A 27,656-nucleotide genomic window follows, 5' to 3' on the forward strand; every position below is an offset into this window, starting at 1 on the left:
CCTTCAGGAAGTTGTACAGTGCAATGAGGTCTCCCCTGAGCCTCCTCTTCTCCAGACTGAACAATCCCAGCTCCCTCAGCCGCTCCTCGTAAGACTTGTGCTCCAGACCCCTCTCCAGTTTCGTTGCCCTTCTCTGGACACGTTCCAGGACCTCAACGTCTTTCCTGTAGTGAGGAGCCCAAAACTGAACACAGCACTCGAGGTGCGGCCTCACCAGTGCTGAGTACAGGGGGATGATCACCTCCCTGCTCCTGATGGCCACATTATTTCTAATGCAGGCCAGGATGCCGTTGGCCCTCTTGGCCACCTGGGCACACTGTGGGCTCATGTTCAGCCGAGCATCAACCAACACCCCCAGGTCCCTTTCCTCTTCACAATCATCCAACCACTCATCCCCAAGCCTGTAGCACTGCATGGGGTTGTTGTGGCCAAAGTGCAGAACCCGACACTTGGCCTTGTTAAACCTCATCCCATTCATCTCAGCCCAGCGATCCAGCTTATCTAGATCCCTCTGCAGGGCCTCCCTGCAAAAAGTTTCTTTCTGAGACAGAGCTATAATGCAGCTACTTTTCTGCCACATATCAGATGCATTTTGTTTGCTTTAGTAGTTTTTAAATAGTTCTTCTCCCAAAACATTATTATATATTCCTTTATCTTATCTCCTTGAAGTTATTTCTTTTTAATTAATTAACAATGAGAATATTGCACAGATCTCTTACCAGACTTTCCAAGACACTGTGCTGCTAGGTCACATTTATTCACTTGCTACTTCTCAGAATGCTCATGGGACCACAATGTTGCTTAAATGCATTATTTTAGACTTTTTTTAAAATGCCTCTTCATTTCAAATCTCCTCTTCAATATTCTTCTGCTAAAACTAACTAGATTTAATTTAAAATATTTGTTTAATAGTCTTTCTGATTACTGCCATAATTCCATCTGAAATATCATGTGAAACTACTGACACCATTTGTATATTTTTCCAGCACAGGCTAATTGGTTGATATCTTCCCATGTCAGCTTCTGATCTCCTTTCCCCCCTTCCTCTCCCCTCAGATATCCAATATTTCTTCCGACACAAAGGATTTACAGTAGATAATTTGCAAAGATTCTGAATCTCTCCCTTTAGAGCTCTAAAATATATGCTGTCTAGACCTGAACATTTACAGACTATATAAGTCTAGCTAACTAATTCTTAGTTATGCTTCCTTGGGGATATGCTAAGGTGACAGTTTGACAACTGTTTGGGGGTAATGAAGTTCAACGGTTCTGATGTAGGGGACATGGATTTTGGCTGATGAAAACCGGGTAGTCATTTTTCCATTAACCCATAGTCTTACAGATTTACCTCACAACACTGAAATGAATACAGTTGGAATTTGCATGTAGTTTTACAGGATGCTGTCTAAATAAAGCCTTTTTTAAGCTTTGAGATAGTAGGCCCTGTACTCTGCTGTTCTTTTTTTGTCCCATTTTACTATTACACTGTCATTTTTTGAGTACAGAATTGGAATGCTTTTGTATTCCTCCACTGCTGCGATCATGTGCTGTTCCCCTTCCTCACTTCCTTTCCTTTTCCTATTATAATATTTTTCTGTACAGTCCTTTGAGACACTCAGCTTTCATGTGTTCAGTTGTAATTTTTAGAATTTTTTAAAGTCATGTTGACAATTTAAATTTGTGCCACAAAGGCTCTTTTAGTATAAAATAATTATAAATCCAGAAAAAGAAAATGCATGTAAATCAAACATCAACAATAAAAATCCAGTAGCCATCCTGACTCAGTAACTCAAGAAATATAATCCTATAAGAAAATCCATCTTAACAGCACATTCATATAAAAATTGTTTTGAATTCAGCTTTTTGCACATCTACAATTAATGTGCAGTGAGATCTAAGTTTTAATCTTCAATTAGGCTACAGAGTTGCTCAGCCTGAGGTGGGATTTTAGTCTAACAAAGTTCCTGCTGTTTATTCATTTATTCTGGGGGGGCACAAAGGATGCCACTCTCAAAATAAATGTTTTTATATGTGACTTAATTACTATATTCAGGCTCAAATTGCAAGAGCTTCAGATAAGTTGTCATTATATTAATTTGTCACTAAGCTCATTATATTTACTACATTGTATTAGAATCAGCCCCCACATTCCCCTGACTAGATTTCAGTAGCACAATCCAAGGAGAATTGCTTGGACCACACAACAAGCATGAGGAAGTTGACAAGCTGCAAGTGAATAAATCCAGACCTGGGAAGCAGAGCACTAATTTTACCATTAGCTGTCTCCCAGTTTAAATAGAGCAAAGTGCTGCTTCTTGCTTCTATTTATCTGTGGAGAAAAGGTGCTTCATCTTTCCCATTGCTGAAAGACAAGGAGAGGTTTCAGAATCAATGTGTCAACCTTCACGGGAATCTCTATGATTTGTGTCACCTGAATCTCTGTTCCTGTTAAGGTGGCTGATTTCTCTCAATAAAAAACAAGGAAAGCCTGTGTTGTATACAAACAAGTGGTGGAGAGAGAAGGGTTAAAAATAAGTCACCAGCAGATAGCCTATGAAATATATTTTCATGGTGCCTACTACTCAATTTCAGATCATAAAGCACTGAGATTTCAAATTCAGCATCCCTGCGTGGCAGTAGGTGACAACTCATTGCAGACAGGACGAGACTCAAAGAAAGCCAGTGACAGTCAGAGGCTCCAGAGGAACTGCATGGTTTCCAGAACTCTGCAGGCTTGGGCTGCTGCCATTACCCTTTCCTCAAAGTCACAGAGCAAAAATATGTTCTGACAACACAACAGAGAGCATCGGCTTTTTGTCATGATGCCCAATGTCAGAGCAGGGAGAGGGCTGCAGCTCAGAAATCCAATGCTGCATGTCACATACTAGTTCAGGAATGAATTCTATCTGTCATTTAAGTTGTACTGAATGCACAGAGAGGGAACAGCCACGGCTCACCCCTCCTCAGGCCTCTACTTGTTGCTTATGAGGAGCAGGGACTAGTGCAACTGCCTGCCGTGCTGGAATCGCGATCTAATCAGGTGGAGGTACACGTCTACAGGAGGTGACAGAACACAAGAGGAGAGGAAGAGACAGGTAGTGACATCCTCCAGCAAGTGCTTGGGAAAGCCTCTGGCCGTTCTTCAAATGTAGCCACATGTGTGTCAACTGCTGCAGGCCTCTCACAGCTGCACTGTCATTGCTCTCCAGCAACACCACTTCACCACCTCTATAACACTGTGGTCTTGAAGGACTCAAGAATTTCACAGGAGGGCCATAAAAGTAACAATTTTATCAATGCCAGAAAGCTTTGATGGAAATTGCTGAAATGTTAGTGCCAGTCCTGCCTATTCCGCTGTTCTTCGGTGTGTATTTCAGCTCTGACAAGAAGTAAACATCTCCTGATGAAAACAGTTAAAAAAGCCATGGGTGTATGCAAAGCGCAGTGTTTTGGCACATTGCTCCAAGCTACACTATATACCTCTTTGGAACTCTTGAGGCAACTAGAAAAAGAGAAACCTCTGATTTCTCTTATGTACAGGTGTAGCAAATCTACCACAGAGATGACACCAAGCTAAGTGTGCAGTTTACATAGTAGAAAGAAGGGATGCCATTCAGAGGGACCTCAACAGGCTATAAAGGTGGGCCTGGATGAACTTAATGGGGTTCAACACAGGAAAGTGCAAAGTTGTGCACTTGGGCCAGAGGAATCCCAGGCACAAGCACAGACTGGAAGAAGTGGTCCATGAGAGTAGCCCTGTAGAGAAGGACCTGGGGGTCCTGATGGATGAAAAGCTTAACATGAACCAGTAGTGTGCTCTTGTAGCTCAAAAAGCAAATGGTATCCTGGGCTCCATCAGAAGAGGGGTGGCCAGCAGGGACAGGGAGGTGATTGTCCCTCTCTACTCTGCTCTTATGAGGCCCCATCTGGAGTACTGCATCCAAATCTAGGGCCTCCAGTACAAGAATGACAGAGAGCTGATGGAGAAGGTCCAGAGGAGGCCACAAAGATGATCAGAGGACTGGAGCACCTCCCCTATGAAGACAGGCTGAGGGAGCTGGGCTTGTTCAGGCTGTGCAGTGACCTCATTGTAGCCTTTCAGCACCTAAAGGGAGCCTACAAACAGGAGGGGTGTCAATTCTTTGAAAGGGTAGGTAACAAAAGGACAAGGGGAAATGATTTTAAGTTGAGGGAGGGAAGATTTAGGTTGCATATCAGGGGGAAGTTCTTTACTACAAGAGTGGTGAGGTGCTGGAACAGGCTGCCCAGAGAGGTTGTGGATGCCCCATTCCTGGAGGTGTTCAAGGCCAGGTTGGATGGGGTCCTGGGCAGCCTGGTCTAGTATTAAATGTGGAAGTTGGTGGTCCTGCCTGTGGTGGCGATGTTGGAGATTCATGATTCTTGAGGTCCATTCCAACCTGGGCCATTCTGTGATTCTGTGAAGATAATACTTAAGAAGCAGCCTAATTATTGCTAAGAAACTAATTTATCTGTGTGAAATATATATGTAAGTAGTAAAATACAGAAGTATTTTATTTTTTATCATTAGATTCTTAGCAACTCTAGAAATCTAGATTAGATTTTTCAATTAAAGAAAACAACCCAAAATTAGTTTGAGCACAAGTGATTCATAACATCTTTTCAAACTCTGTTTACGAAGACTAATTGCAAAAAGCACCCTCAGGCTGCCATGCTGCCAGGTGGCAACACTCTCCTACCAAGCCTTTCAGTTTAACTCTTTAACTCTTTAACTCTTCCAGTCCCTGTCCTCCAGTTTCTTAGAGACCAACAGAAGGCATGTAAGCAAAGCATTTGTGTTTGCACAAGCCACAGGTGAGCTGCTGGGAAGCTCTCAGTAAATGCCCCTGAGCACTCTGTGGAGCCACAGCTTTGCACATATACTTTTTCCTTAAGAGGATCATGCTGCTTGAGGAACTCTGAAGCACTCCAGTGCTTCAGTTACCCGGGGTTTAATTCGTGAACAAAACCTATGGTCAGGGAAAATTTGCAAGTAGCATTATACAAAGGGATGGTTTAAGATGCATGGCCTCAGGACAAAGAACATCTACATATATGGTACTTAGTTCCCTTTCACCCACAGCAACAGAGCCCATAAAGCTCAAATGCACCTACTGTGTGTTCTGCATCTCTGTCCATAGCTAACTGTCTAACAGTGCCTATAGCTTAAGACACTACACACACAGTTTTCCAGACGATAGCAGCTGCGACCAGTGGTTGCATTTCTAATAAGGTTTTCCCTGCAAAACTGGCAAGGTAGTGTTTCCTGAAAAGTCTTGCTTTCAGAAGCCAATACCTGGGTGATAGCCTGGAATAGACAATGCTTTAATGGAGACTATCATATAATTGCAATAGTTGTACGAAGAACAAACACAGTTATCAGAAGAAATATGGGGTAGGTTTTTTTTATTAGAGAATAATTGTCCTAATTTCTATTTTAGTATTCGTCTTCCACATAGAGGAAAGCATTTAGAAATGCCTATCTTTAAAAATTGTTGTGTTTTTTTGTTTGTTTGTTTGTTTGTTTGTTTTTCCCCTGAAGTAAAGAAAAAATGGGATGCATATGTCTGACCTACAGGTTCTGAGATCTGGTGAATCATAAGCCAGAACTGAAAGAAAAGATGATTCTCTCTAACTGTCACAGCCTTGGTTTTCACTCAGACATGAGGATCACAGCTCCTCCTTGCTTCTTAAAAGCATCATTCTGCCTATCTGCTTTCTGAACCTTTTACTTGAACAGCACTGAATTTGGCCTCTTTCATGTATTTCTTACCATGAACAATCCTATTTCATAGGAAACAAACCTCAAACATCACTGCACTAAGAGTACTGGAATAATGACTTGTAAGAGGATTTTGTTCACCTTTAAAAGCACTGGCTTGAATTCAAATACAAGGACACGTATCACTTTCACTCTAACAAATAAAACACTTGATGTCTCCCAGATCTCCAAATAGTTTAAATGCAAATTCTAGTAAAATAATACTATTAAGTGAGAGCAAAGAAAAGCTTTTAAAAACTATCCAGCCCTTTCAAAAGTAAATACTTGGTTTGCCTGGGACTATCAGTATATCTTGAGAGGATCATTTTTATGTATTACTTAAGACACAAGTTCTCACATAATCACAAAATCATTAAGGTTGGAATAGACCTCTACGATAATCAAGTCCAATTATTGACCCATCCCCATCACACCCACCAAACACATCTCTAAGTGCCACATCTCCATCTCAAACACTTTCAGGGATGTTGACTTCACCATTCCCTGGGCAGCCTGTTCCAGTGCCTCACCACTCTTTCGGAGGAATTTTTTCCCCAATATCCAACCTGATTCTCTAGTGACCATCACCAGATGAACCAGATTACACCACAGTTCCAAATTACTTCAACTTGGGTGGAGAGAACTTTGGTTTTTGGCTACTTTCACTGCTTCAGATCAATCATTATGTTCCATGGGGTCAGGAAGCTGTGCCACGTCACATCTGGACTCTGCATGCCAGCATCTTGGATCAAAGGGCACTCAGTGGTTTGTCCAAAGCAAAAGGCTCTGCTCCCACACAGAATCACAGCTTTGAGTTCCCTCTCTTCGATAACACATTTATGGCTTTGATTAAAGGTCTGAGATGGAACACAGCATGGCACAGAGCAAGGTAACACTCAGCAAAAAGCAAACAGTGTATTCTCCTAACTAAAAAAAAAAAAAAAGCACACATAAAATCCAAGAGATGGAGTAACTGTATTCTGCTGTCACCATGAAATCAATGCATACCTCAGCAGGACCTCAACCCCAGGTCCACAGCCACCATCTCAGCAGTGCCAGCTGTGCTCCCCCCACCCTGAACTGCAGTGCTTCACAAGTTTGATGCTCTGATCCATGTCCCTGGCCCAGCTGTGCCCCTCATCACCATTATGTGTGTCCCTTCAGCTCTGCACATTGCCTGCCTGCAAAGAAATTTTGCCTGCAATAAATTGCATCAATTTTAAAAGCTAAAAAGCTAAAAAGGAAATAGGAGAACAGGAGGTTCTTATTGCTGCATCTAAGGAGAAAGACTTACCAAAAAAAAAACCTTACATAATCACAATAAACCAATGCAGGTTTTTTTTGTACAGAATTTTACACAACCACAGGGGCCACACAAAGAACTAAAACTATCATGAAAATGTACTGCTGTGCTACTGATCCAGAAAAGGCACTATCTTCAGTTCACTGTGTTTCTTCACACCATGTTTAGTATCCTAGAGGTATGTTGGAATCCTAAAGCAGAAATCAAACCAAACCAGTATCAAAAATGTTCTTAATTATGTACAACTTACTTGTCATTTTTACATTTTGAATATTTTCATCACTTTCTCTTTTCTGTAGACTATAAAATTATCTGTGAATATAAATGACAATGGGGGACAATGAAGAGTCAGGGACACCAAATTTCTACTTGCTTTTAACAAAGTGATGCAGTTCTTCTTTCATATATTCTAATCTGTACTGTTTGTAATTATAATATATTTGGCCAATTAATTTTCAAGAATCAGTATTGTGCCGACCTCAGCAGAACCATAACTAAATGTACATCATGAAAAATACTTTTCATATGTTTAGATATGTTTAGAAATATCTTTATGGAGCACTATAAACATTCAGTATCAAGGCAGGTACATTTTTTACCTCACACCTATTTTCTGTGTGGAGCGAAGTAAACTGCAGCTAATCAGTATGTCTGCAGTGAAGTCTTTTTGTCTGAGGAAAAATTCACACAAATGTGTACATACTTTATATGTCTGAAATTGTGTTCCTTCAGCTAAAAAAGGCCTGTATCTACAGCTAGTGTCAGTGTTTTCCCCAGTGAGACACCTTCCCATTAACTAAACTGCTCAAATTTGGGAGAACTTTAAAATACCTTTTCCTTTCTTTTCCCTTGCAACTATCATTTCCAAGACCTATTTGTTTATGGTATTTTTCATACTTCAGGATAATCTGGTTAATCTTAAAGAAAGCTCACAACTGAGTCAATTTATAGACCTTTAAAAGGAACACCCTTCTGGAGCTGAGCCGGTTAAGAGAATTGCTAAATCAGTGCTTGCTGATTGCTGAAGCCAACTGACGGGTGGCTGCTATATTTAGGATCCTCCTTACACCTGTCAAGAGACAGAGAGACAGCCAGTGAGAAGGAAAGTGTGTGCAATAGAGCAAGCAATCCAGAGACCTATCTCCTGTAGCAGAGAGCTAAAAATAAAAGCAACAAGAGCAATAAAGAAAACAGAGTAAAATCTTATTATTTATATTACCCCACTGTTCCATGACATGCTGTCAGCAAGCACTCCAAGCCCACTGCAGACCTCATTAGTTATCAGCGATTCTGGCTTCCCACGGGAAGCTGCAACCATGCTCCAAGCTGGACGCCATCCAACTGTGTCAAACCTGGGCTGCTCAGGTGGATCCATCTCTCTGCTGCTGGCCAGCAGAAGGCATGAAGCCTTTCAGTGGCGTTTTTGCTCCAAATTGAATCCTCGAGCCTGTGCTAAGCTGTGCCACTGGTCACTGACACCTACAAATCAAAAGCTCTCAGGATGTCAGTCTGACAGCATTTCTTCCTATGCTGATGTTTCATATATCGGTATGTAAGTGTAGTATAGAGAAAATCATGTCATTTTCTTTAAATAGCACTGTACAACCAACTAGCAAAACAATCCTATTGTAAAGGTTTCAGATCCTTTCCCTAGCTTTAAACAAAAGAATAATTCTGAAAGGAACAATATCTGAGTGTAACAGTAGCTTTCTTCCAACTGCCCTCCTCCCATCTTCTTTGCTTACTCCTTTACAATGTTTGACCAGAAATATTTGGCTGTATGCAGATTAGGGATAAAGAAAAAGTACCACTGGGGAAGTAGGGAGAATGATGCTATTTAAATTTACCCACACACCCCTTTCTAAATGCTGTATGACAATTTCTAAACAAGGAAACCTGAAATTCCACCTTCCCTGATGCCTATCACAATAACTTTCTAACCAGAATCTGATTCACCACCGCATTCCCTGCATTCTTTTTTTTTTTTTTTTTTTTTTTTTTCTTTTTTGAACAGGAGATCAAAAGGCCTGTAAATATTCTCCAGTGTTCAAGAAACCAGATTTATTTCTGACCAAATTTAAATTAAGTTTCAGTAACTATTACTTTCTCATAAAGTAAGCCTAGTCCAGCCCAGCTAGTATGGTAAAAGGCAAATGTGATATTCCTAGGGTCACATAGCTATTAGCAGCTTGATTCCATAAATCTATGTTTAAAGTATGGTGTAGTGTATTTTTGAGATTATGCAGTGCTTTTTTTCTTAGAGTGTCATGTAGATTAACATTTAGTAAATCCTAATTCAGCAGTTGCAGAATATTTTAATAGCTATCACCATACATTGTAAAGAGAAAGTGTAACATTGCTTTATAGTATCAATAGCAATGCCAGCACACAGAAAACAGTTATAATGTATCACATGCTACTCCTACCAAAAACAACGCAACACCAACGTACTCATACAAAGCACATCACTCTGAACAGCTGCTAAAAACTCACTGAAGCTCGGAAGGAGATATTTTAGTCTCTTAAAGCAACCATGGTTTGGAAACAGAATGTAATGTAATAAATTAAGGCATCTAACTCATTTAATTCATTAGTTGTACACAGCCCTTCAAATAATTTTTTAACTACTTGTAGCACAACTGCTGTTTCCAGAGATGTTCACATGCAGAGCATATTTGGTAAAACAATTCATAGAATGATCAAATTGTTTGAGCTGGAGGGGACTCATAAAAGTCACCTTGTTCGACTTCCCTGCAATAATCAGGGACACCACAGCTATATCAGGTTGCTCAGAGTCCCATCCAGCTTTACTTCAGACGTCTCCAGGGATGAGGCATCACCACCCCTCTGGGCAACCTGTCTCAGTGCCTCACCACGCTTATTACAAAAAACTTTTATTCTTATACCCAGTCAAAATCTTCCCTCCTTTAGTTTTAAACCATTTCCCCTTGTCTTCTCAGAACAAACACTACTAAAGAGTCTGTCCCCTTCTTTCCTGTAGCTCCACTTCAGATACTGAAAGGCTGCTCTCAGGTCATTCACAGCCTTCTCTTCTCCAGGCTGAACAGCCTCAGCTCTCTCAACCTGTCCTCACAAGAGAGGTGTTCCATCCCTTGTGCCTCACCAGCACAGAGGGGCAGGATCACCTCCCTTACCCTGCTAGCCATGTTTCTTTTCATCAGGATATGGCTGGCTTTCCAGGCTGCAAGGGCACATTGCTGGCTCATGGCCAGCTGTCACCTACCAGTACCCCCAAGTCCTTTATGGCAGGGCTGTGCTTCATCCTTACATCACCAAGCTACATCCTTACATCACTAGCTTGTATCAATAGTGGGGGTTGCCACAATTCAGCTACAAAACCTTGCACTTGAATTTGTTGAACCTCATGAGGTTTTCAGGGCCCACTGCTCAAGTCTGTTAAGAAAGAATCAAGTTCTAAGAAATCCTAAAGCATGATAACATATTTTTACAAAATCTTATGAGCTTCCTTGTAGTGTGTACTGGGCTAGCTAACATTCTGTTCTATCATATATCAGTAATCTATGGCAGAAGTTATACCCATCTGTTAAAAACTAAACCATATAGTTATTTAATATCTGCCTGCCTTACAACCCTGTCTGTCCTACGTTTTTATAAACATGAACACATAGAAGAAAAATAATAGGAAATGATTTGACATGCAAATTGGTATTCGTAATATAACTCTTGCCAGCCATTACTTAGTTCCCTACAGGTATTATCAATAAGCAGAGAAAACCTTCAGAAGACATGAACTATATTGCTTTATCATTCCTAGGGATGCTGTTTCTGTGCCAGACTTCCTGTCTATGGATCTTTGTCGCATAAACTTATTATTATGAATCCTGTATGAGATATGGGGGTTGTTCCATGACTGGAGCTTCTAAATACTATGCTAATAAGAGCAGGGACACGCATACATGGCGCATGCATTGCTGCTGTTTGAAGTCTGTGGAGAAGAATATTCATCTTCTGGTCTGAGAGAGTGAATAATTAAACTTAGCATATTAAATTGCACTGTGTATGATAAATTCTGCTAAATTACATTCAGAAATGCATAAGAGAGAAGAGCTAAATCTTGCAATAGATTCCCTCCTACATGTAATTTGTATGGCTTTTTAAATACTCTACTACCACGCACACAAACACACACACACACACAATAAAAAAAACTCAGGGATAACAGATTATTTCCATGTCGTTTGAGCATTATTTTGTCCCACATCATGGTAACAAAAAAGATCGAAATTTATTTTACTAAAAGATATAGCCTAAGACAAAAGAGGACATAAGTCACAATCACAATGCTTCGTACTGGGGTAGCTTGGCAGCAAATATGTCATATATGTGGTAAATATTAAAATTATACACAGATCTGCTGAAAGAAGTCCTCAAAAGTCAATAAGAAAATATACTGTATCTCAGAGCCATTAGCAATAATTCCTTCAGATGAAGGAAAAGCCCTTGTTATAGAAATATGAAATTCAGACTACAGTAGCAATGTTTTACTGAGACCCATATCTTGATCCACTTCCTTCAATGGTTTAAATGCACAAGAAAAAGTTTTAGAGCACACCTAGCTGTGCTATCAATACATTTTGTGTATTTAATCTGAATTTCCCTAATCTTTATTTGTGGGTTGAAGCCTGCAAGGCAGCAGACAGCTGGAACAGGCACTCACTTTTACACAACTCTAACAGCACCTTATATCCATATCCTTCTTCTTATCTGACTTATAATAACAAAAATAAGTGCTTGTACAAGGTATTACACTGTCCAAATAATTTTCTATGCCCTTTTGAAGAACTCATATGTATGGGAACAGCTGAGTCACAGCCTGAACCTCTGATTGATCACCTGAGGCGAGCCATGAGTCAGCCAGAGGAGCACAGCTGAAGGCAATTCACCTGTGCTGCCCAAAGGGGTGGAGCCTGGCTCCACCCCTCCTAGACCTATTTAAGAGCTGGATACCAGTGGGGAAGGATCTCATCTGGAGATCCCTCCTGGTGTTTTGTGGTGAGCCCAACTAAGGGTAAGCTCTTCCATTTATTCTCTTTTGTTATCATAATCTACTTTGCCTAACTCTCTTGTTTATTTTATGATTGTAACATCTTAATATCCATTGATTATACATCATATATGAAAGAGAACCTGGATAAGAATTGAAAAACCAACCCTGAACTTCCTGTTTTATTTTTCTAACAAATTCCTCAACGGCTTTAATTCAACCCTAACATCACTTTCAAACCCCAGCTGATTTTGAGATACATAGAATAAGCTAGTCTTCTGGAAAAATTAAGTGTAGCAATGATAAGGCATTCAATTTGCATGGAGGCATGCATACAGTTGTGAATGACTTAAACTGAAATAAACATCAGGCGGTCATTACACAGTGGTATTTTAAAGCCCCAGAAAATTTTTTTACTGCATATTTTGGGCTCTCAGAGAGCTACACAAACACTGTAATACAACAACACTTCTTTTAAATAGTGCTTATTTCAGCATTGCTTTTGTTTAGATTGACATTGAGCGCTAGAAAGATTTTGTAATTGTTCCATTCTGAAAATAGATCGTATTATCAGACAAGAAAACCTTTATTTTTTCATTATCCAGTTTTCCCAGGTGAAAGAAATGTCACACAGAGGATGTGTGTCCAAGTCAAATCACATGGTAAGAAATCATAGACGGGAATCTAAATTGCTCTTGAATTAGAAACTCCATTCCACAACAACAAACAAAACTGTGTGCTTCCTACAGACTATATTTGCCTATCATATATTTATTTGAAGACTTTGGATTAAAACCCACTCACAGTACAGCAAATTTAAATGGAAACAAGCTTGTTTTATCAGTTCATGGGGACTGGAGGGATGCTTCATTGTTGGAAATACAAGCTGCTTTATTTTAAGCAATCTTGGAATTAATCAGATTGCAGAACTCCAACTTGCATGATGTCTGTTTGGCCATTAAGAAATCCTTGACTAAATTCTATCCAAATATATGTCATTAAATGTCAGTGTATACATCTGGATCTGGTACACTCAAAACATAAAATTTCACACGCTTGTGAAATTTCTTAAATTTGCCTATGCTTACTCCCAAAATAACCCCAAACATTAAAGGTAGAGCTAAACGCTCACACAAGAAGCATGAGTTTCCCACCCAGTTAGGTAACTAAGAATGCTAGGGGCATTTCAGTCATACATTGCTGACATTTCCCATTAATTTTCAGGAAAAAATAACGCCTATGAAACAATCACAGAATTGTAGGGGTTGGAAGGGACCTCCAGAGATCATCGAATCCAACCCCCCCCTACACCAGGTCACACAGGTAGGCATCCAGGCAGGTCTTGAACATCTCCAGAGAAGGAGACTCCACCACCTCCCTGGGCAGCCTGTTCCAGTGCTCCGTCACCTCACTGTAAAGAAGTTCTTGCGCACCATTTGTGCGGAACTTCCTATGCTGCAGTTTCTGGCCGTTTCCCCTTGTCCTGTCTCCACTCACCACTGAAAACAGTCTGGCCTCGCCATTCTGCCCCCCACACCTTAGATATTTATAGACCTGGATCAGGTCCCCTCTCAGTCTTCTCTTCTCAAGGCTGAACAGACCCAGTTCACTCAGCCTTTCCTCATAGGAGAGATGCTCCAGGCCCTTCACCATCTTTGTGGCCCTCTGCTGGACTCTTTCCAAGAGATCCCTGTCTTTTTTGTACTGGGGAGCCCAGAACTGGACGCAGTACTCCAGATGAGGCCTCACCAGGGCAGAGAAGAGGGGGAGGATCACCTCCCTCGACCTGCTGGCCACACTCTTTTTAATGCACCCCAGGATGCCATTGGCCCTCTTGGTCACAAGGGCACACTGCTGGCTCATGGCCAACCTGTCGTCCACCAGGACACCCAGGTCCCTCTCCGCAGAGCTCCTCTCCAGCAGGTCGTCCCCCAACCTGTACTGGTGCATGGAATTATTCCTCCCCAGATGCAAGACTCTACACTTGCTTTTGTTAAACCCCATCCAGTTTCTTACTGCCCAGCTCTCCAGCCTGTCCAGCTCTCGCTGAATGACAGCACAGCCTTCAGTTGTGTCAGCCAATCCTTCTAACTTTGTATCATCAGCAAACTTGCTGAGGGAAACTTGCTGATGAGAAGTAATTTCCATCTAGTGAAGGGTTGTATATATGTAAGTAATACACCTTAAAAACCGAGTAGTACAACTTAAAAGCAGCTTAAAAATAGGACTAACCAGCTATTCTCTTCCTGCAGCAGAAGATCCAAACATCCAAGCAACATAGAACATCCAAACATATCTCAGAAACATCTCTTTCCTTATTGGTTTGTTTATGCTTTTGGGTTCAAAGCAGAGATTTTGGCCAATACCTCCCTTTCAGTTCTCAGAGACAGGTGCTTCTGTAGACTCTCCCTAAACTGGAAGCTATTACTGGAAGCAGGTTTTTACTGCCATAGACAAAGTACATTCTTTTCAGCTTCACTAAAATTATCTGTGAAATCCAACTGTCCTGGTCATCTTATGTAGGAGTTACATTTTGAATAATAAGCTACAGAGAGGGGGGAAAAAAAAAAAGCATTCAAAACTCTTCTTATTAAGTCAAAATCATAACAAAGTCAGATAACCAAAATAAATATGCATCTCCATTTTAGTATGCAAGCACATTGTAAGTATAATTCTGCTCTTATGTATCTACTTCATACACTCAGTGAAATAAGTTTCCAGCTGCAAAAATAACAGTTGATTCTGTAACTGGGCACTGGATCACAATGAAGATGTAGAAGGAAAAAAAATGAAAGCCAAGCAGCAATTTCAATAACTTGCACTTCCTAATTATTAAGTATTGAGGTTTACTACCTAATAATGTACTTTTAACACGGATTTTTTTAAAAGACTGATTAGCTCTTTTTTCTATGAACAGATTTATCCCATGGAGAATAATGGGACAATTGTAGACCAGAATACTATTCACTAGAAAGAAATAGATCCCCAGGTAATTAGATACGTGGAACCAAATATTTAATCACTGATGTTTAACCTGTGCTTGCCAAGGTGAAAGCATCATAACTGAGTACATAATATCTTTGTTTGTTGAAGCATGGATATTTGTGAGAATAATTGAGCATTTTCATGCAAAGGTACCTTGCGGGCCATAGAAATAACTGACTTGATGAATAAATGACATTATGCCAAGCAAAATCAGAAGCAGCAAAATATCTGCAAAGCATTACTCCAGAAATCTATTACAATATTAGGTATGACTGTTTTCTAATTTTATTTCTCACTATCCAAACAAGTGATGGGTGCTTTTAATTCCAGTCTCAGTTTGAAAAAAATGCATCGAGATTAGTAACACACAGCAGATACCATTCAAGTATTGCTAATAAGAACGAAGCTATCACATCAGAATTTCACCCTATGGCCTCATCATGTAATAACATCACATTTCAGAATAAACAGAGGAGCACAAAAAAAAAAGTGGTTTTATTTGTTTTTTTTTTTCCAGTTTTCTTGCTGATTTTAAATTTAGTGGCCTGAAAATCAGGATTTCATACTAGAAGGTGAACGAATTATTCAGTTTTGCATAATGAGGGGTCAAAATAAATTACTTCTCTCATTCCTACCATTCTAAACTGCAGTGCTGAGCCCTAGAACTAATTGCAAAACAAAAAAAAAAAGGAAAAAAAAAAAACACAAAAAAGTAAACTGTGAAAGTCACTTAAAACCATCCCTCATATTTCTAGATGTTAAAGTATTTTAAAAAGTATTTCTTCCTAACAACTCCGTACGTCTATAAAAACATGCTTTCTCCTAATTTCTAGGAGTGTTTTTCAGTGCCTTCCAGCACGCTATGAAGTTCTTTTTCACATGGACACTTGCTCAGTGGGGCACAGACAATGAAGTGCTGCCAGAGCTTATCATTTAAAAGGAAGACAAATGACCACGTCTGATATCACGCATGGTTTCCTTGCAATATCTTACTATTCCCCTTTGTATAGCCTAATATAATCATGTACTACATTTTATTTTATATAATTTTTACAATGAGCCCTTGACAGTGATGACTTATTCTGGGGGGATGAAACCTGTATGTGCTTAATCAGAAATTATTTTGTGTGGATTCATCCATGCAACTGGAATTTAAATGATACAGGTCTGATACTCATTTTGCTGAAATTACACCGGTGCAAAGAAGGATGAAATTGGGTACCTCATCATTTTCAAAGACATTTAGAGTATATGCAACAAACCAATTAATCCGTCGTGTATTTCTAATCAGTTAGAAGGACCAGATTCTGCTTCCAGTTACCTGAAACCTTTTCCCCATGTGTATTGTATAATGAAATCTCCACAAGACATGTTCCTGCATATATTAGTAATCCTGTCCCAACCTAATTTAAGATATCTTCAGGATACATGAAACTCTAATCCAGAAGATTCCAAGGCAAGAAAATGGCTTGGTAAATAATAATAACAATAATAATTAAAAAAATAAAAAAGCCCAAACCAACTGTAATGTCAACATTTCTGCTGTTGACATATTACTTATACTTGACGTATACTTATGCCCATATTACTGGGCAAGGCAAAGTAATTTCTATGAAAACTATGTAACTCCTACTTGAAATCTTAGCTGCCTCAGTGATTATCAGGCAATTAGTGATCATTAATAGCAATCTTTAGCATGTTCCTAGTCCATGAATAGAAATAAGTTGATGTCAGACCCTCCAAACAGCACTAATTACATACTTCTGTGACCATCCCTCTCACAGAAGCAGGACACTTTGCAATATGCAACACACTTGTTCAAGCAGGATGGCAGTAGGATATCATTTCCATTTTAGAAATTGAAACAGAAGAAATAAAAACAGCAATAGCCAGCGCTCCAAGAGAAGTGGGTAGCAGATCAGGTTAATGAGTGTGTCATAATTCACACGGGATAGTGTTGTACCTTGCTACTGCCTTTATTTTAATTACAAAATGCCAAACACTCACAGTCCACTTTTCAGACAAGCTGGGCATCTACATCTCCTACATCTTCAACAGTGTGTACAGTGTGGCAAAGGAGCACAGCTAACAGGCAGTGTTAGCATGAATCAGATATGCTGCCTTTTTTTCCCACTGTACAGTCTGCAGATTTTTGCTGACTCCTGTTAGTTTCTAAAAATGCTGGTAAGCTTATGTTTTACAATCTGTGTGCATCAAAGAAGTACTGATCATGGGGATTAACTTCTTCAAGTTCCCCAAGATCCCCAGATCTCCAGTTACCAAAAGGAACAGATATGATGGCACCATTCTACAAAGATTCTATAAAAAAGAAAATCCTTGAGAAACCAGAGTATTTTCCAGCCAGGAAAGATTTAGTCATGCAAGTATCTGAAGCAAGGTGGGAATATAGCAGGAAAAAAAAAATCTTTATAAACAAGCCTTCACAGCTTAAGAACACTTACCAAGTACAGAAGGCTTTGGAGGCATTAACTAACAAACTAATCTTGACAATAAAACCCTGCTTGGCTAAATGGTAAAATGCTTCAGCTTCCTACTTTACTGATGACAGAAATCAGTGTGTGAAATGAAGGTGCAAAAACTTAAGTAATAATGCAAAGCAGGTAACAAGAGGCAGATAATAATGGAGAAAGACACATACTAATGAAGCGCTCAGCCAGGATGCATGCAACTGAAGATGTACACCACAGGGAAATCAAATAAAGGAAACAATTACCTCTCCTATTACTTTCTTCTTTTTTTTTTTTTTTTTTTTTTTTTGGGGGGGGGGGGGGGAAGGGGAGAGATGAAGGTTACAATAGGCATGAGTTAATTCATTTATGACAAAAGGCACAAATCAAGACATACTTGCTGGATTAGGAAATATACAAACAGCTGCATTCATCCTAGAGAAGAAAAAAGTTCCATAAAAGATCACAGTACTACTAAACTCATTACTTAACACATGTGATTTCCATCTCTTGTCAGGCACTAGTTTACCCCTCCACTTTAATTGGTTTCTGAACACAAAAAAAAAAAAAAAAAAAATCTGACAGGCTTGTTGCATCCATCTGTAAAAAAAATATATTAAACTACATATCAGACTAACAGAAAACACGGACATACAATAACCTCTGAATGAAATCTCTAACTACTTACTGAAGAAAAATATACCAGATGTTACTTTTTATCCTAATTCAGTATATTAAAAGAAATCAAGTATATTCTGCAAAAACAAATGTGTACATTGACATCAGCACCTGAAGGCACTGCGTTTCTTGATTAAATCCACAGAACACTGTGCCAGCATACCTCTTTGGGCAGAGCACTCCCCAAGTAAAGATCACTACATGTGAATACAGGGCTGCATTTAGGATCCATATAACATATCTATTAAGTGGGCTATTCAAATCCACACTCAGGGAAATAATTACTCTGAGAGTCCATTCAGCCATTTATGAAATTAAGAATTTTTGAGCTAGTTCACAACAGAGTATTATAAATCAAAACCTAAGTTTTAATGGAACGATGAGATTGTCACCCCAACATTTCAAAACTTTAATGGGATGCTGGACCTATGTGTGAAAGTTACTCACTTGTCAAAGTGTAGGAAGAAAATAGTACAAACCTTAACTGAGATAGCATAATTGTTTTTTGCTGCAAACCACCATATCATAGCTATTAGAGGGAATTATGAATGAGAAGGGAACATCCAAATGAGGACAATTCCCTGGAGGTTGCCACTTGTGCCATATCTGTCAATGCCTAAAAACAGTTTTACCTCTGAAATTCATACTTGTGGTCTTCTCCACTTGATTCCTTTCATTCCTGCATTGCCAACAAACAGAAGCTCTTCCAGATCACAGCACAAGGCATTTCACTTCACCATCTTTGGCTTTGTGAGGCCCCATATGGAGAACTGCACCCAGAGCTCAGGCCCCCAGCACAAGAAAGACGTGGAGATGTTGGAACGGGTCCAGAGGATGGTGCGGAAGATGAACAGAGGGCTGAAGCACCTCTCCTATGAGAAGAGTCCGAGGGAGTTGGGCTTGTTCAGCCTGGAGAAGAGAAGGCTTCAGGGAGACCTCGCTGTGGCCTTCCAGTACAGAAATGGAGCTTAAAAGCAGGAGGGAGAGTAACTTCTTACATGAGCAAATCGTGATAGGACAAGGGGGAATGGTTATAAACTAGAAAAGGAGACATTTAGGCTAGATGTTAGGAGGAAATTCTTTACTCAGATAGTGGATGGGCACTGGAATGGGTTGCCTAGAGAACCTGTGGATGCCCCATCCCTGGAGGTGTTCAAGCCCAGGTTGGATGGGACCCACAGTGGGAATGTTAGAGCTAGATGGCCTTTAATGTGCCTTCCGACTCAAACCATTCTATCATATACAAGAGGCCAGGACTCATTTTTCTCCCAGGGAAGAACTTTCATTATTAGGAGTCCAGGCTATGATGTATGGCAAATTTTTCCACATTTCAAAAATGAGAAAACTTCCTTTTTACTACTGTTTATGAGTGCCTTCATGCAGAAAGAAAAATGCAACATGGTATTAAAAGTGACAATGAGATAAATGGCACATCTTGATTTAAGCCTTAGTCCTGCCTATGACCCTTGCCTAGAGAAATTTTCTAACTTTATTTCTATGACTATTTCTATTCTATTTTATTTCTATTTTTAGTCCACACTTAGGAAAATCTGATACAAAGTCCAGCAAAGGTTAGGGACTATTAACTGGTTTTAACACTTTAGATCAGCCAGGTAGAGGTCTGCACTAAAAAACAGGAGATGGAAACAACTGAGGTACAACATTATTTGGATGAAACAAGTTCAGCTTTTCTTCTTCTAATGAAAAAATAATATGATTTTCCATTTTATTACTACAAAACCTAAATTTCAGACTCAGAAACCCCTTCATGTTCTTATTTACTTCACAAATCATATGGGGAAAAAAAAAAAAGACCCCTGAACTAAGACCCCCAAACTAATACATGCCTCCATGATAAAGAAAGCAATTGCTGTGCAAAAGACTGTTAGCCCATACAATCCATAGCACAAAATACTTAAAAAAAAAAAAAAAATCCTGTTCTTGCTGCATTCCAATTCATGGCTCTGGGGAAACAGAAGATATGTTAAGAAATGTTTAAACTGCTATATAGAAAATCTGTTACAAAGCCAGGCTGTAGCCTTTTTCTCAACACTCCTAAATGAGGACTGAGAATGCAACTTAAAAGAAGGTGAAAAATCCGATAAAACATTTTTAATAATAGTCAGCAATATTATAACTTCACATTCATGCTCTACAGGTATTCCAGGTCTGCCTCAGATTTAAAAAAAAAAAAAAAAAAAAAAAAAAGCCTGATTTTGAATTGCTGTAATTAACTGCAAAAGCTTGCTGATACGTTGATGCAAAATAATGCCAATCTTTTTCATAAACTTGTTAGAATCTTTGTAAATAAATAGCAAAACTTTATATAAAAAGCAGATTCAGCTTCCTGTCTTTGTCATCTCTTTGCTGATGGTGCACAGAGAAAGGCATTATGGGCAGAGACAGATGAGGACTTTTCCTTCACAGAGTTCTACCATTTATTAAGGCAGGGAGGAAGGAAAGTGTGAACAATTGAGTTAGAAGAAGAGTAAGTCAATAAATAGTTTGGGAAGCAGTGAAGATGGAAAAGACGAATCCCTCCTGATCTGCATGGCTGCAGGCATGCATCATTAATTTTTAGCTATTAAAAAGTGCTGAGGTGTACTCCAAAAACCATCACTCTTAGGCTGATTTTTTCTAAAACTATCAATGGCACTTTTAAATTCTAGCTGCATAGCCTGGACCTAAACTGAGAATATCCAACACGTAAGCATCACTGAGAAATAAATCGAGTTGAGAGTGGTATACTTACTGTCAGTGTTACGTATCAAACGCACGAACACTCATGAAGCACTTTGTGTTTTACACTATACTGCTTAATATTCTGCAAACAATATTGGTTCCAGTTCTTTTTTGTTGCTGTAAATCCAGAATGAAGAAGAATTGTGCCGGTGTGTAATGGCAATAACCAATTTGCTATAGCAAGCAGTGGCGTAACTGCTGCAAAATGAGGCTCTTGGACTGATCATAAAGAACACAGCATTAACCGATACGCTTTGAGAAAAGTTGAACAGGATCAGGCTATTATAAAAGAGACAAGAGATATTAATCAGAGCCGTATCCTCAAATGCAAATCATTATTCATTGATACTCAACCTTCAGCGCCTGAAGAAGAATGGAAAAGCCCATGCAGGAATGGGTTAAGGTCAACCAAAGACACAAAGCACAGGCATTGCTCAGTGGCAGGAAGAGTAACAGTTATTATTTCATGGATATATATTTTTAAAACCTTCTGTGTATTTTCCAGGTGCTAGATATGTTTTACTTTAGCATCGAAGACGCTTTCTACCAAGAAGTCTGATTCAACATTTACAAGAATATGGAGTACGGAATCTGGCTCTGCCAAATTCTATTTATGGTCCAAAAAATTTATTCCAGTGTTACGTTCTGCTAAATCTTTTCTTTTGCTAAGGCAGAAGTTTTAACAAGGCACTTGAGAACAACATTTTCTGTAGCCCGTACTTGCCATTACCATTTTATAAACACTCTGGGCACAATATGTATCCTAAGCATACAGGGATCAAAAGCTCTTGCATTGCTGGAAAAATAAAAATAAAAAAAATTTAAAAACTGCAAAACAGACCGGGGCCCAATTCTGCTTTTACTATGTTCAATAACATAGAGAATGAGCCATTTTTCTCTTAAACTACTAAAATGCTCTTGAATCATAAGCCCTATCTGTCAGGGTTTTAAGTCAAACATCAGTCTGGAATATAATACTGCCTTGGCTAAAAGATTCTCATAGAAGGGAAGAATAGAGAACAAAGGCAGAAGCATGTCAAATCAGAGTTATCAATGGGCAACTACAGTCTATTTTTTTTTTTTTTTTTTTTTTTTTGTAACAAAAGATTTAAGTAATAATAATTTGACCATGCTTCCATCAATTTAAATGGTCTGCCAGATAAATATTTTTTAAGATATGTGTGACGGGCCTTCTATGTAACAATGAATACATTGCAGACTAATGTGCTGACAAGCTCCAGCTCTCTTTCTAGCAGCTGAATTCTTGGATAAAATCATTTTGCAGGGTATGAGCAATGCAGCTCTGAAAATAGCATCACTGCAAAATGAAAGATGGAAGAAAACTCTACAATGCTGATTTATTTCAATGAAATTTCATATTTTATGTTCAGTGTCTATTTTAATGTTTTCATCAGAATTTTCATACCTAATAAAATGTAAAATTATAGAATTTGTGAGCTTCAAAGCCCCAGTATAAATTGTTAAGAGGGAAACAAAAGCAAACAACAACAACAACAAAACAGAATAATAAAAAATAAACATTCACAATTTACATCATAAAGTATGCAAAACAGAAAAGTGCTTTGTGGATCCAAATAATAATTTGCCTTTATCACCACCACATGTGCAAAGATGCTCACAAAAAGAAAACACCAATCAACAAGCTGTTTTGCACTGATCTTTAACTATGTTTCTACTAGAAGAATGGGCTGGAGCAGTACTTTTAAAAATCTGTGACTTTGTAAATCATGCATAACTCTCTGCATCCAGACATGTGCTGCTAAGAAAACACTAAGAGGTGATATTGCACTTCCCTGTCGTACCAAACACCGTCTTTTGACTTTCTTTCCAAAGCACCACTATGAAGGTCCACGTCAACAGATTTTTCCTAATAGTGACAATTTTTAAATAGACTGTAAAATAGAAATTTCAAATGAGAAGGACCCTGATATTTTACTAATGAGGTTGTATTTTCTAATCAGCATCAGCTGTAAATTTGATATGCTTCCTTCACAGATTTTAGTCTAAAAAATGAGACTGTATGTATGTAAGTGATGTCAAACTCCCCATCTACACTGGTAGAAACAGATGAAAAGGACATATTGTAAATATCTTCCATCCACATTCAGTCACTGATTTATACGGCAGGCAATGCTGCGTACCAAGCCCAGCAACATTCTCACAAAGACCTACACTGGCTAAGTTCACGTGAAGAAACCAAAAACACAGACACCTCAGTTGTGCAAGCCCTAATTCATATGACTCATACAGACTTCCCTGAGCTGTCCTAATGACACCAAAACAGTAAGGATGATTCAAGTGAATAAGAAATAGGAATACACAGCTACACAGCTTCTTTTCTAAAAACGTCCTTGGCTTTTATGCCTGCATACATACATGCATATATATATACATATTTATAGTATGTATATTATTCAGTTCTCTGTATATTATTTTTATCTTCAGATGTTTTATACCAATTTATCTAGTTAGCAGATCTGTCTTGAACGTAATGTATAATTTATTCTCTACTCAATTTATTCTCTACTCAAGTACTCAAACATATGGAAAAACAGAGAATGAGTAAAGAGAAAAATTAGAGAAAATAAAATTAGCTATATCCAGAATGATGTAATTGCAGAAATAGCACTATTGATACTGAAAACCTTTAGTCCCATGTTTGTCAAAAATCAAAATATTTGGCTCTGTAGCCAGCCTTACCTGGAAGCAGTAGATCCATCTCTGTATCAACTGATACTCATTATCAGTAGAAACATCAACACTACTAAGACATGCTGTTCCAAAAGTCTACTTAGGAATTTTAGCATTTTTTAAACCAGTTTTTAAACTCCGGACTATCTGTTTTGGTGCAGGAGAGATAACATGGCAGTAATAGAGTCCCATGCCACCTTTACCAGGGAACATGCAAAACTAGATTCACATGACAGTATATTTTCCACAGAATTCTGTATAGAAATGGATGATAAAGAAATAAATAAGCCTATAAAGAAAGAAGTGCATTGTGTACAGTGTTTGTAATAGAAACACTGTGGCTACAAGGACAGGAGAACCGTATATAATGGCATTCTCACGTATCTGCAGTGTGCATGTACAACTGAAATATTTGGAGTTTCTATGTTAAAAGAGCATATGTATAATAGATGTCTGATAGACAAAACAATGAAAACAATACCTTTTAGCAAAATCTCTGAATGCATATTATCAGCAGGTAAGTCTTAGATCTAAAGATCAAGACATAATTATTCCTATTCTTAAATTGTTCATTAAAGGAAGCTTTCAATATTTGCAGTGAAATGTTCCAACAAACGAAGCAACAAATGTGTTTACACCACCTGCTCAGATTTACAATGAGAAATTAAGACTCCCATTTCATACAGCACACACATCCACTTGAAATTCTCCGTACATTGCTGGGCAAATATACCAAAACCTTTTTGCCATGTCAGAGGAGTAAAATGAATCCAATGCCTGAGAGTCTATCAAACAGGCATTGCTTAAACATTCAGTAATTTTTGCTAAAAATACATCATGCTGGTGTGGTTCTGTATTGGTGATACACACTTTTGAATGCTTTAGTAAAAACATTTGCTGATGCAGAAGAAACAGATGACTGAAAGAAAAGTGATCATACAGTGATGAGGAGATGAAATCACAAACTACACAGCCTTCAATATACACATTTTCATACAACAGTTGGGCAGTGCTGCTTCCTCAGCATAACTTTTCAATTACAAGAAAAACAGACTGAAAATAATGGGAAAAGGCAGGTCACTCAGAACACGGTATCAGCTAATCTTTGCTTCTTCAATTATTAATATATCTTCTTTTCTTCATTTTCTTCTCCTTCCTTTTTTTTTTTTTTTTCCCCTACTATCTTTAATATTCTTAATATAAAATCCTTCACTTTAAGGGCATTCACTTCTCTTTGTTCTTCCCCATTTGTGATCTGTAGCAGGAAATAAATCCTCACTAACTGTGAAGACTTAAAAGAGATTCAGAAAAATGTTTTCTCTTTCACCTGTTACATCATTACTTCTGCAAAGCAGCTCTCCCTCTATCAATATGTTGTGCTGCCTCCTAAATTAATCAAGCTTTACTTGCACTTCAGTTTCAAAAGGAGAAATGTTACTATGAAGGATGGACAGGTGCTATATATTGTTTCTATAATTTTTTCAATGGAGTAATAATGAAGAAAAAAGAAAGCTAACAGTAAGTTATTTGTGTAGGACACGAAGATGCTGCTAACACCATATTCATAATTACTTAATAGTTTATAATTAGAATTGCATTAATATAACATGCTTCCCTGTTGACCATTCCTATTATCATGACTGGCAGTACAGGTAAATTCTGAAGGGAAACGGCAAACAGAGGCAGACGGGAAAAATAACTTTAAATAAATATCACATAATGTAATGCTTAGAAGTGATCTGGAGTTCTATTTGAAATTACACAACCTTCTTTTTCTACATTTTTATTTTCACAGGGTTTTGTATTTCCCTCTCTTAAAATCAGATAAAGCTGTGCAGAAGATCAGGCGTGGTTGGTTGTGTATGATACACTTTGGCAATACAGAAAGAAGCAATCAGACCCGGGAGCTCAAGCACAGGGGAAGCACTGATTTAAAGCCCCAGCTTTAAATCTTATTTTTGTATGATACGTCTTTATAAACAGCAAAAGATTATTTTCTTAAGATAGTTTTCCCTTCGATGAAAGGCTACATGTATTCAATTTAGAAGACGTGGTTATTTTACACTTATCTTTGTATTCCCCTGTAACAGAACCGAAACCCAGAACCGAATCCAATTATAACAATCTACTAGAAGTACTAATTGGTGAAAATGCATTTCTGGTAATTGCTGTAAACTCATCCTTCTGCACGGAGTGAACGAGGGCAATAAATTTCACCCAGCGTTAAACAATGGGGAAGACTCCCATCAGCACTGTTTTTTTCTTATGTAAAATGCATTAAAGTGAGTCATCCGCTTAAAAGTTCCCTACTGATATCTTCAACCCAGCTCAGGCACTAAGGTAAGTGCTTCAACATAATAATAATAATTATAATAATAATAATAATAATAAAAGCAAACAAGGTGTGGAGGAAAAAAATAAAAGGAAGAAAACACGGTCATTAGTTCATAGACCTTATTTCAATCTGTAGCCGAATCTCAAAGATGATGAATTGGATTATTTTGCCCTTGTATTGCCTGCCTTCATTATGTGATCCTCGCACGACCCTGGGCAGCAGTTTCATGCTAATAAGTACACGGTGCTTTAAAGATTGCTGCCTCCAAGGCATGTCAAAGCAGGCTGTGTTCGCACCGACTCCCACCTTCCCTCGCAAAGGTGCTTTTGGGAAGCGCCAATTCCAAGGCCGGCGCTTGGGCTCGTGGAAGGAAACGGTCTCTTAGTTGTGTAGCTTTAAGCTCGCTACAAAAGCCCGGCTTGTGCACATGCGTGCGCACACACGAAACCACACGAACAAACACATACATAAAACAAACCCCGGAGCTGTCAAAACACTCCCGGTGCGCGCTGGCGTGCGGCCAGGTGCGAGTGAACGGAGCTCCAGGCAGAGCCGTCCTTCCTCTCAACGGCCGGCAATATCGACCCGCAGTTCATTTGTTACTAAAATCACTCAAGTTTTGATATATTTTTTTCTGGGTTTTTTTTTTTTTTTTGTTTTTTTTTTGTTTTTTGTTTTTTGGTTTTTTTTTAGAGCTCCCAAACTCCTGCCAGACCGAAATAACCCCGGTGGGAGGAGGGGGCAGGCTCCGCGTAACTCGAAACTTTCCTCCCGGCGCGGCTCGGCCGCCGGGCTGTGTATATTTAGTGATGTCGGAGGCGCAGCCTTCTCCTCCAAAAGTCCGACTGCCACTGGGGGATGGTTCCCCCGGATCCCCTCTTTGCCCAGCCGAACCCCTGAGGCTTTCCCTCTACGCCGCTTCCCACGCAGAGTTACTTTCAGCAGCTCTCGGTACCTCTGTCCCTATCGCCGGGAATGCCCTCGGCCCGGCGCTGCCCCCCGCCCCGTTCCCGGCGCTGCCCCGGAGACACTTACGTGGTGGGCGAAGGGAACGGGCCCTCCGAGGAGTGGTTCATCACCAGGGACTGGAAAAGTGTCAGACTAAAGACCAGCAGCCAGCCAGCAGCCATCTTCCTGATCGAAGATCGATCCCTCTTTTTTTTCCCCCCCAAGTCGGCGAGACGGTAATAATAAATTCAATTATTGTGCGTGCCGGGTGTGGGGGGGCCGCCGGTTTTTAAAGGCTCCTCCGCTGCCCCCGCCCGCCCCCTGGCACAGCCCAGCGATGTGCAGAGAGCGCGGCCGAGGGTGGGGAGGAGGAGGAGAAACGATGGAGATCGGTGGGTGGAGAGGGGGAAGAGAGGAAAGAGCGAGAGAGGCACTCCGCTCTGTTACTCCGGCAGCAGCTCCAGCTTCATCCGATCCGCCGCCATCAGCGCTACTTTTGTAACGGATCCCCGCTCACTTCGTGCGTGTGTCCGCTTCCCTGATTTATCCCCGATTGCGGAGCAGCAGCAGCGGCGGGGGGGGGGGGGAAGGGGAGGAGAAGGAGAAGGAGGCGGGGTGGGGGCTCCTGAAGGGAGAGGAGAGAAAGAAGAGTTGGCGGCGGGCGGCTTTCTCCCGGCTGC

The 27,656-nt window shown here is 39.6% G+C and overlaps 1 protein-coding gene across 5 annotated transcripts in view; it reads right to left on the reverse strand.

Annotated features, from left to right (window-relative positions):
* CACNA2D1 (calcium voltage-gated channel auxiliary subunit alpha2delta 1) overlaps positions 1–27,158 on the reverse strand; it is a gene marked incomplete at both ends in the record, with an annotated part of 353,068 nt that extends 325,910 nt beyond the window's left edge. For all 5 annotated transcript variants that reach the window (XM_079549445.1, XM_079549444.1, XM_079549443.1 and 2 more), the window contains one exon: positions 27,064–27,158. In XM_079549445.1, coding sequence (XP_079405571.1) covers positions 27,064–27,158 — 95 coding nt within the window. The remainder of the gene's footprint in view (positions 1–27,063) is intronic.
* Positions 27,159–27,656: the final 498 nt, after the last annotated feature.

Source organism: Tetrao urogallus, assembly GCF_951394365.1.
Source record: "Tetrao urogallus genome assembly, chromosome: 1".
NCBI classification, from domain to species: domain Eukaryota; kingdom Metazoa; phylum Chordata; class Aves; order Galliformes; family Phasianidae; genus Tetrao; species Tetrao urogallus.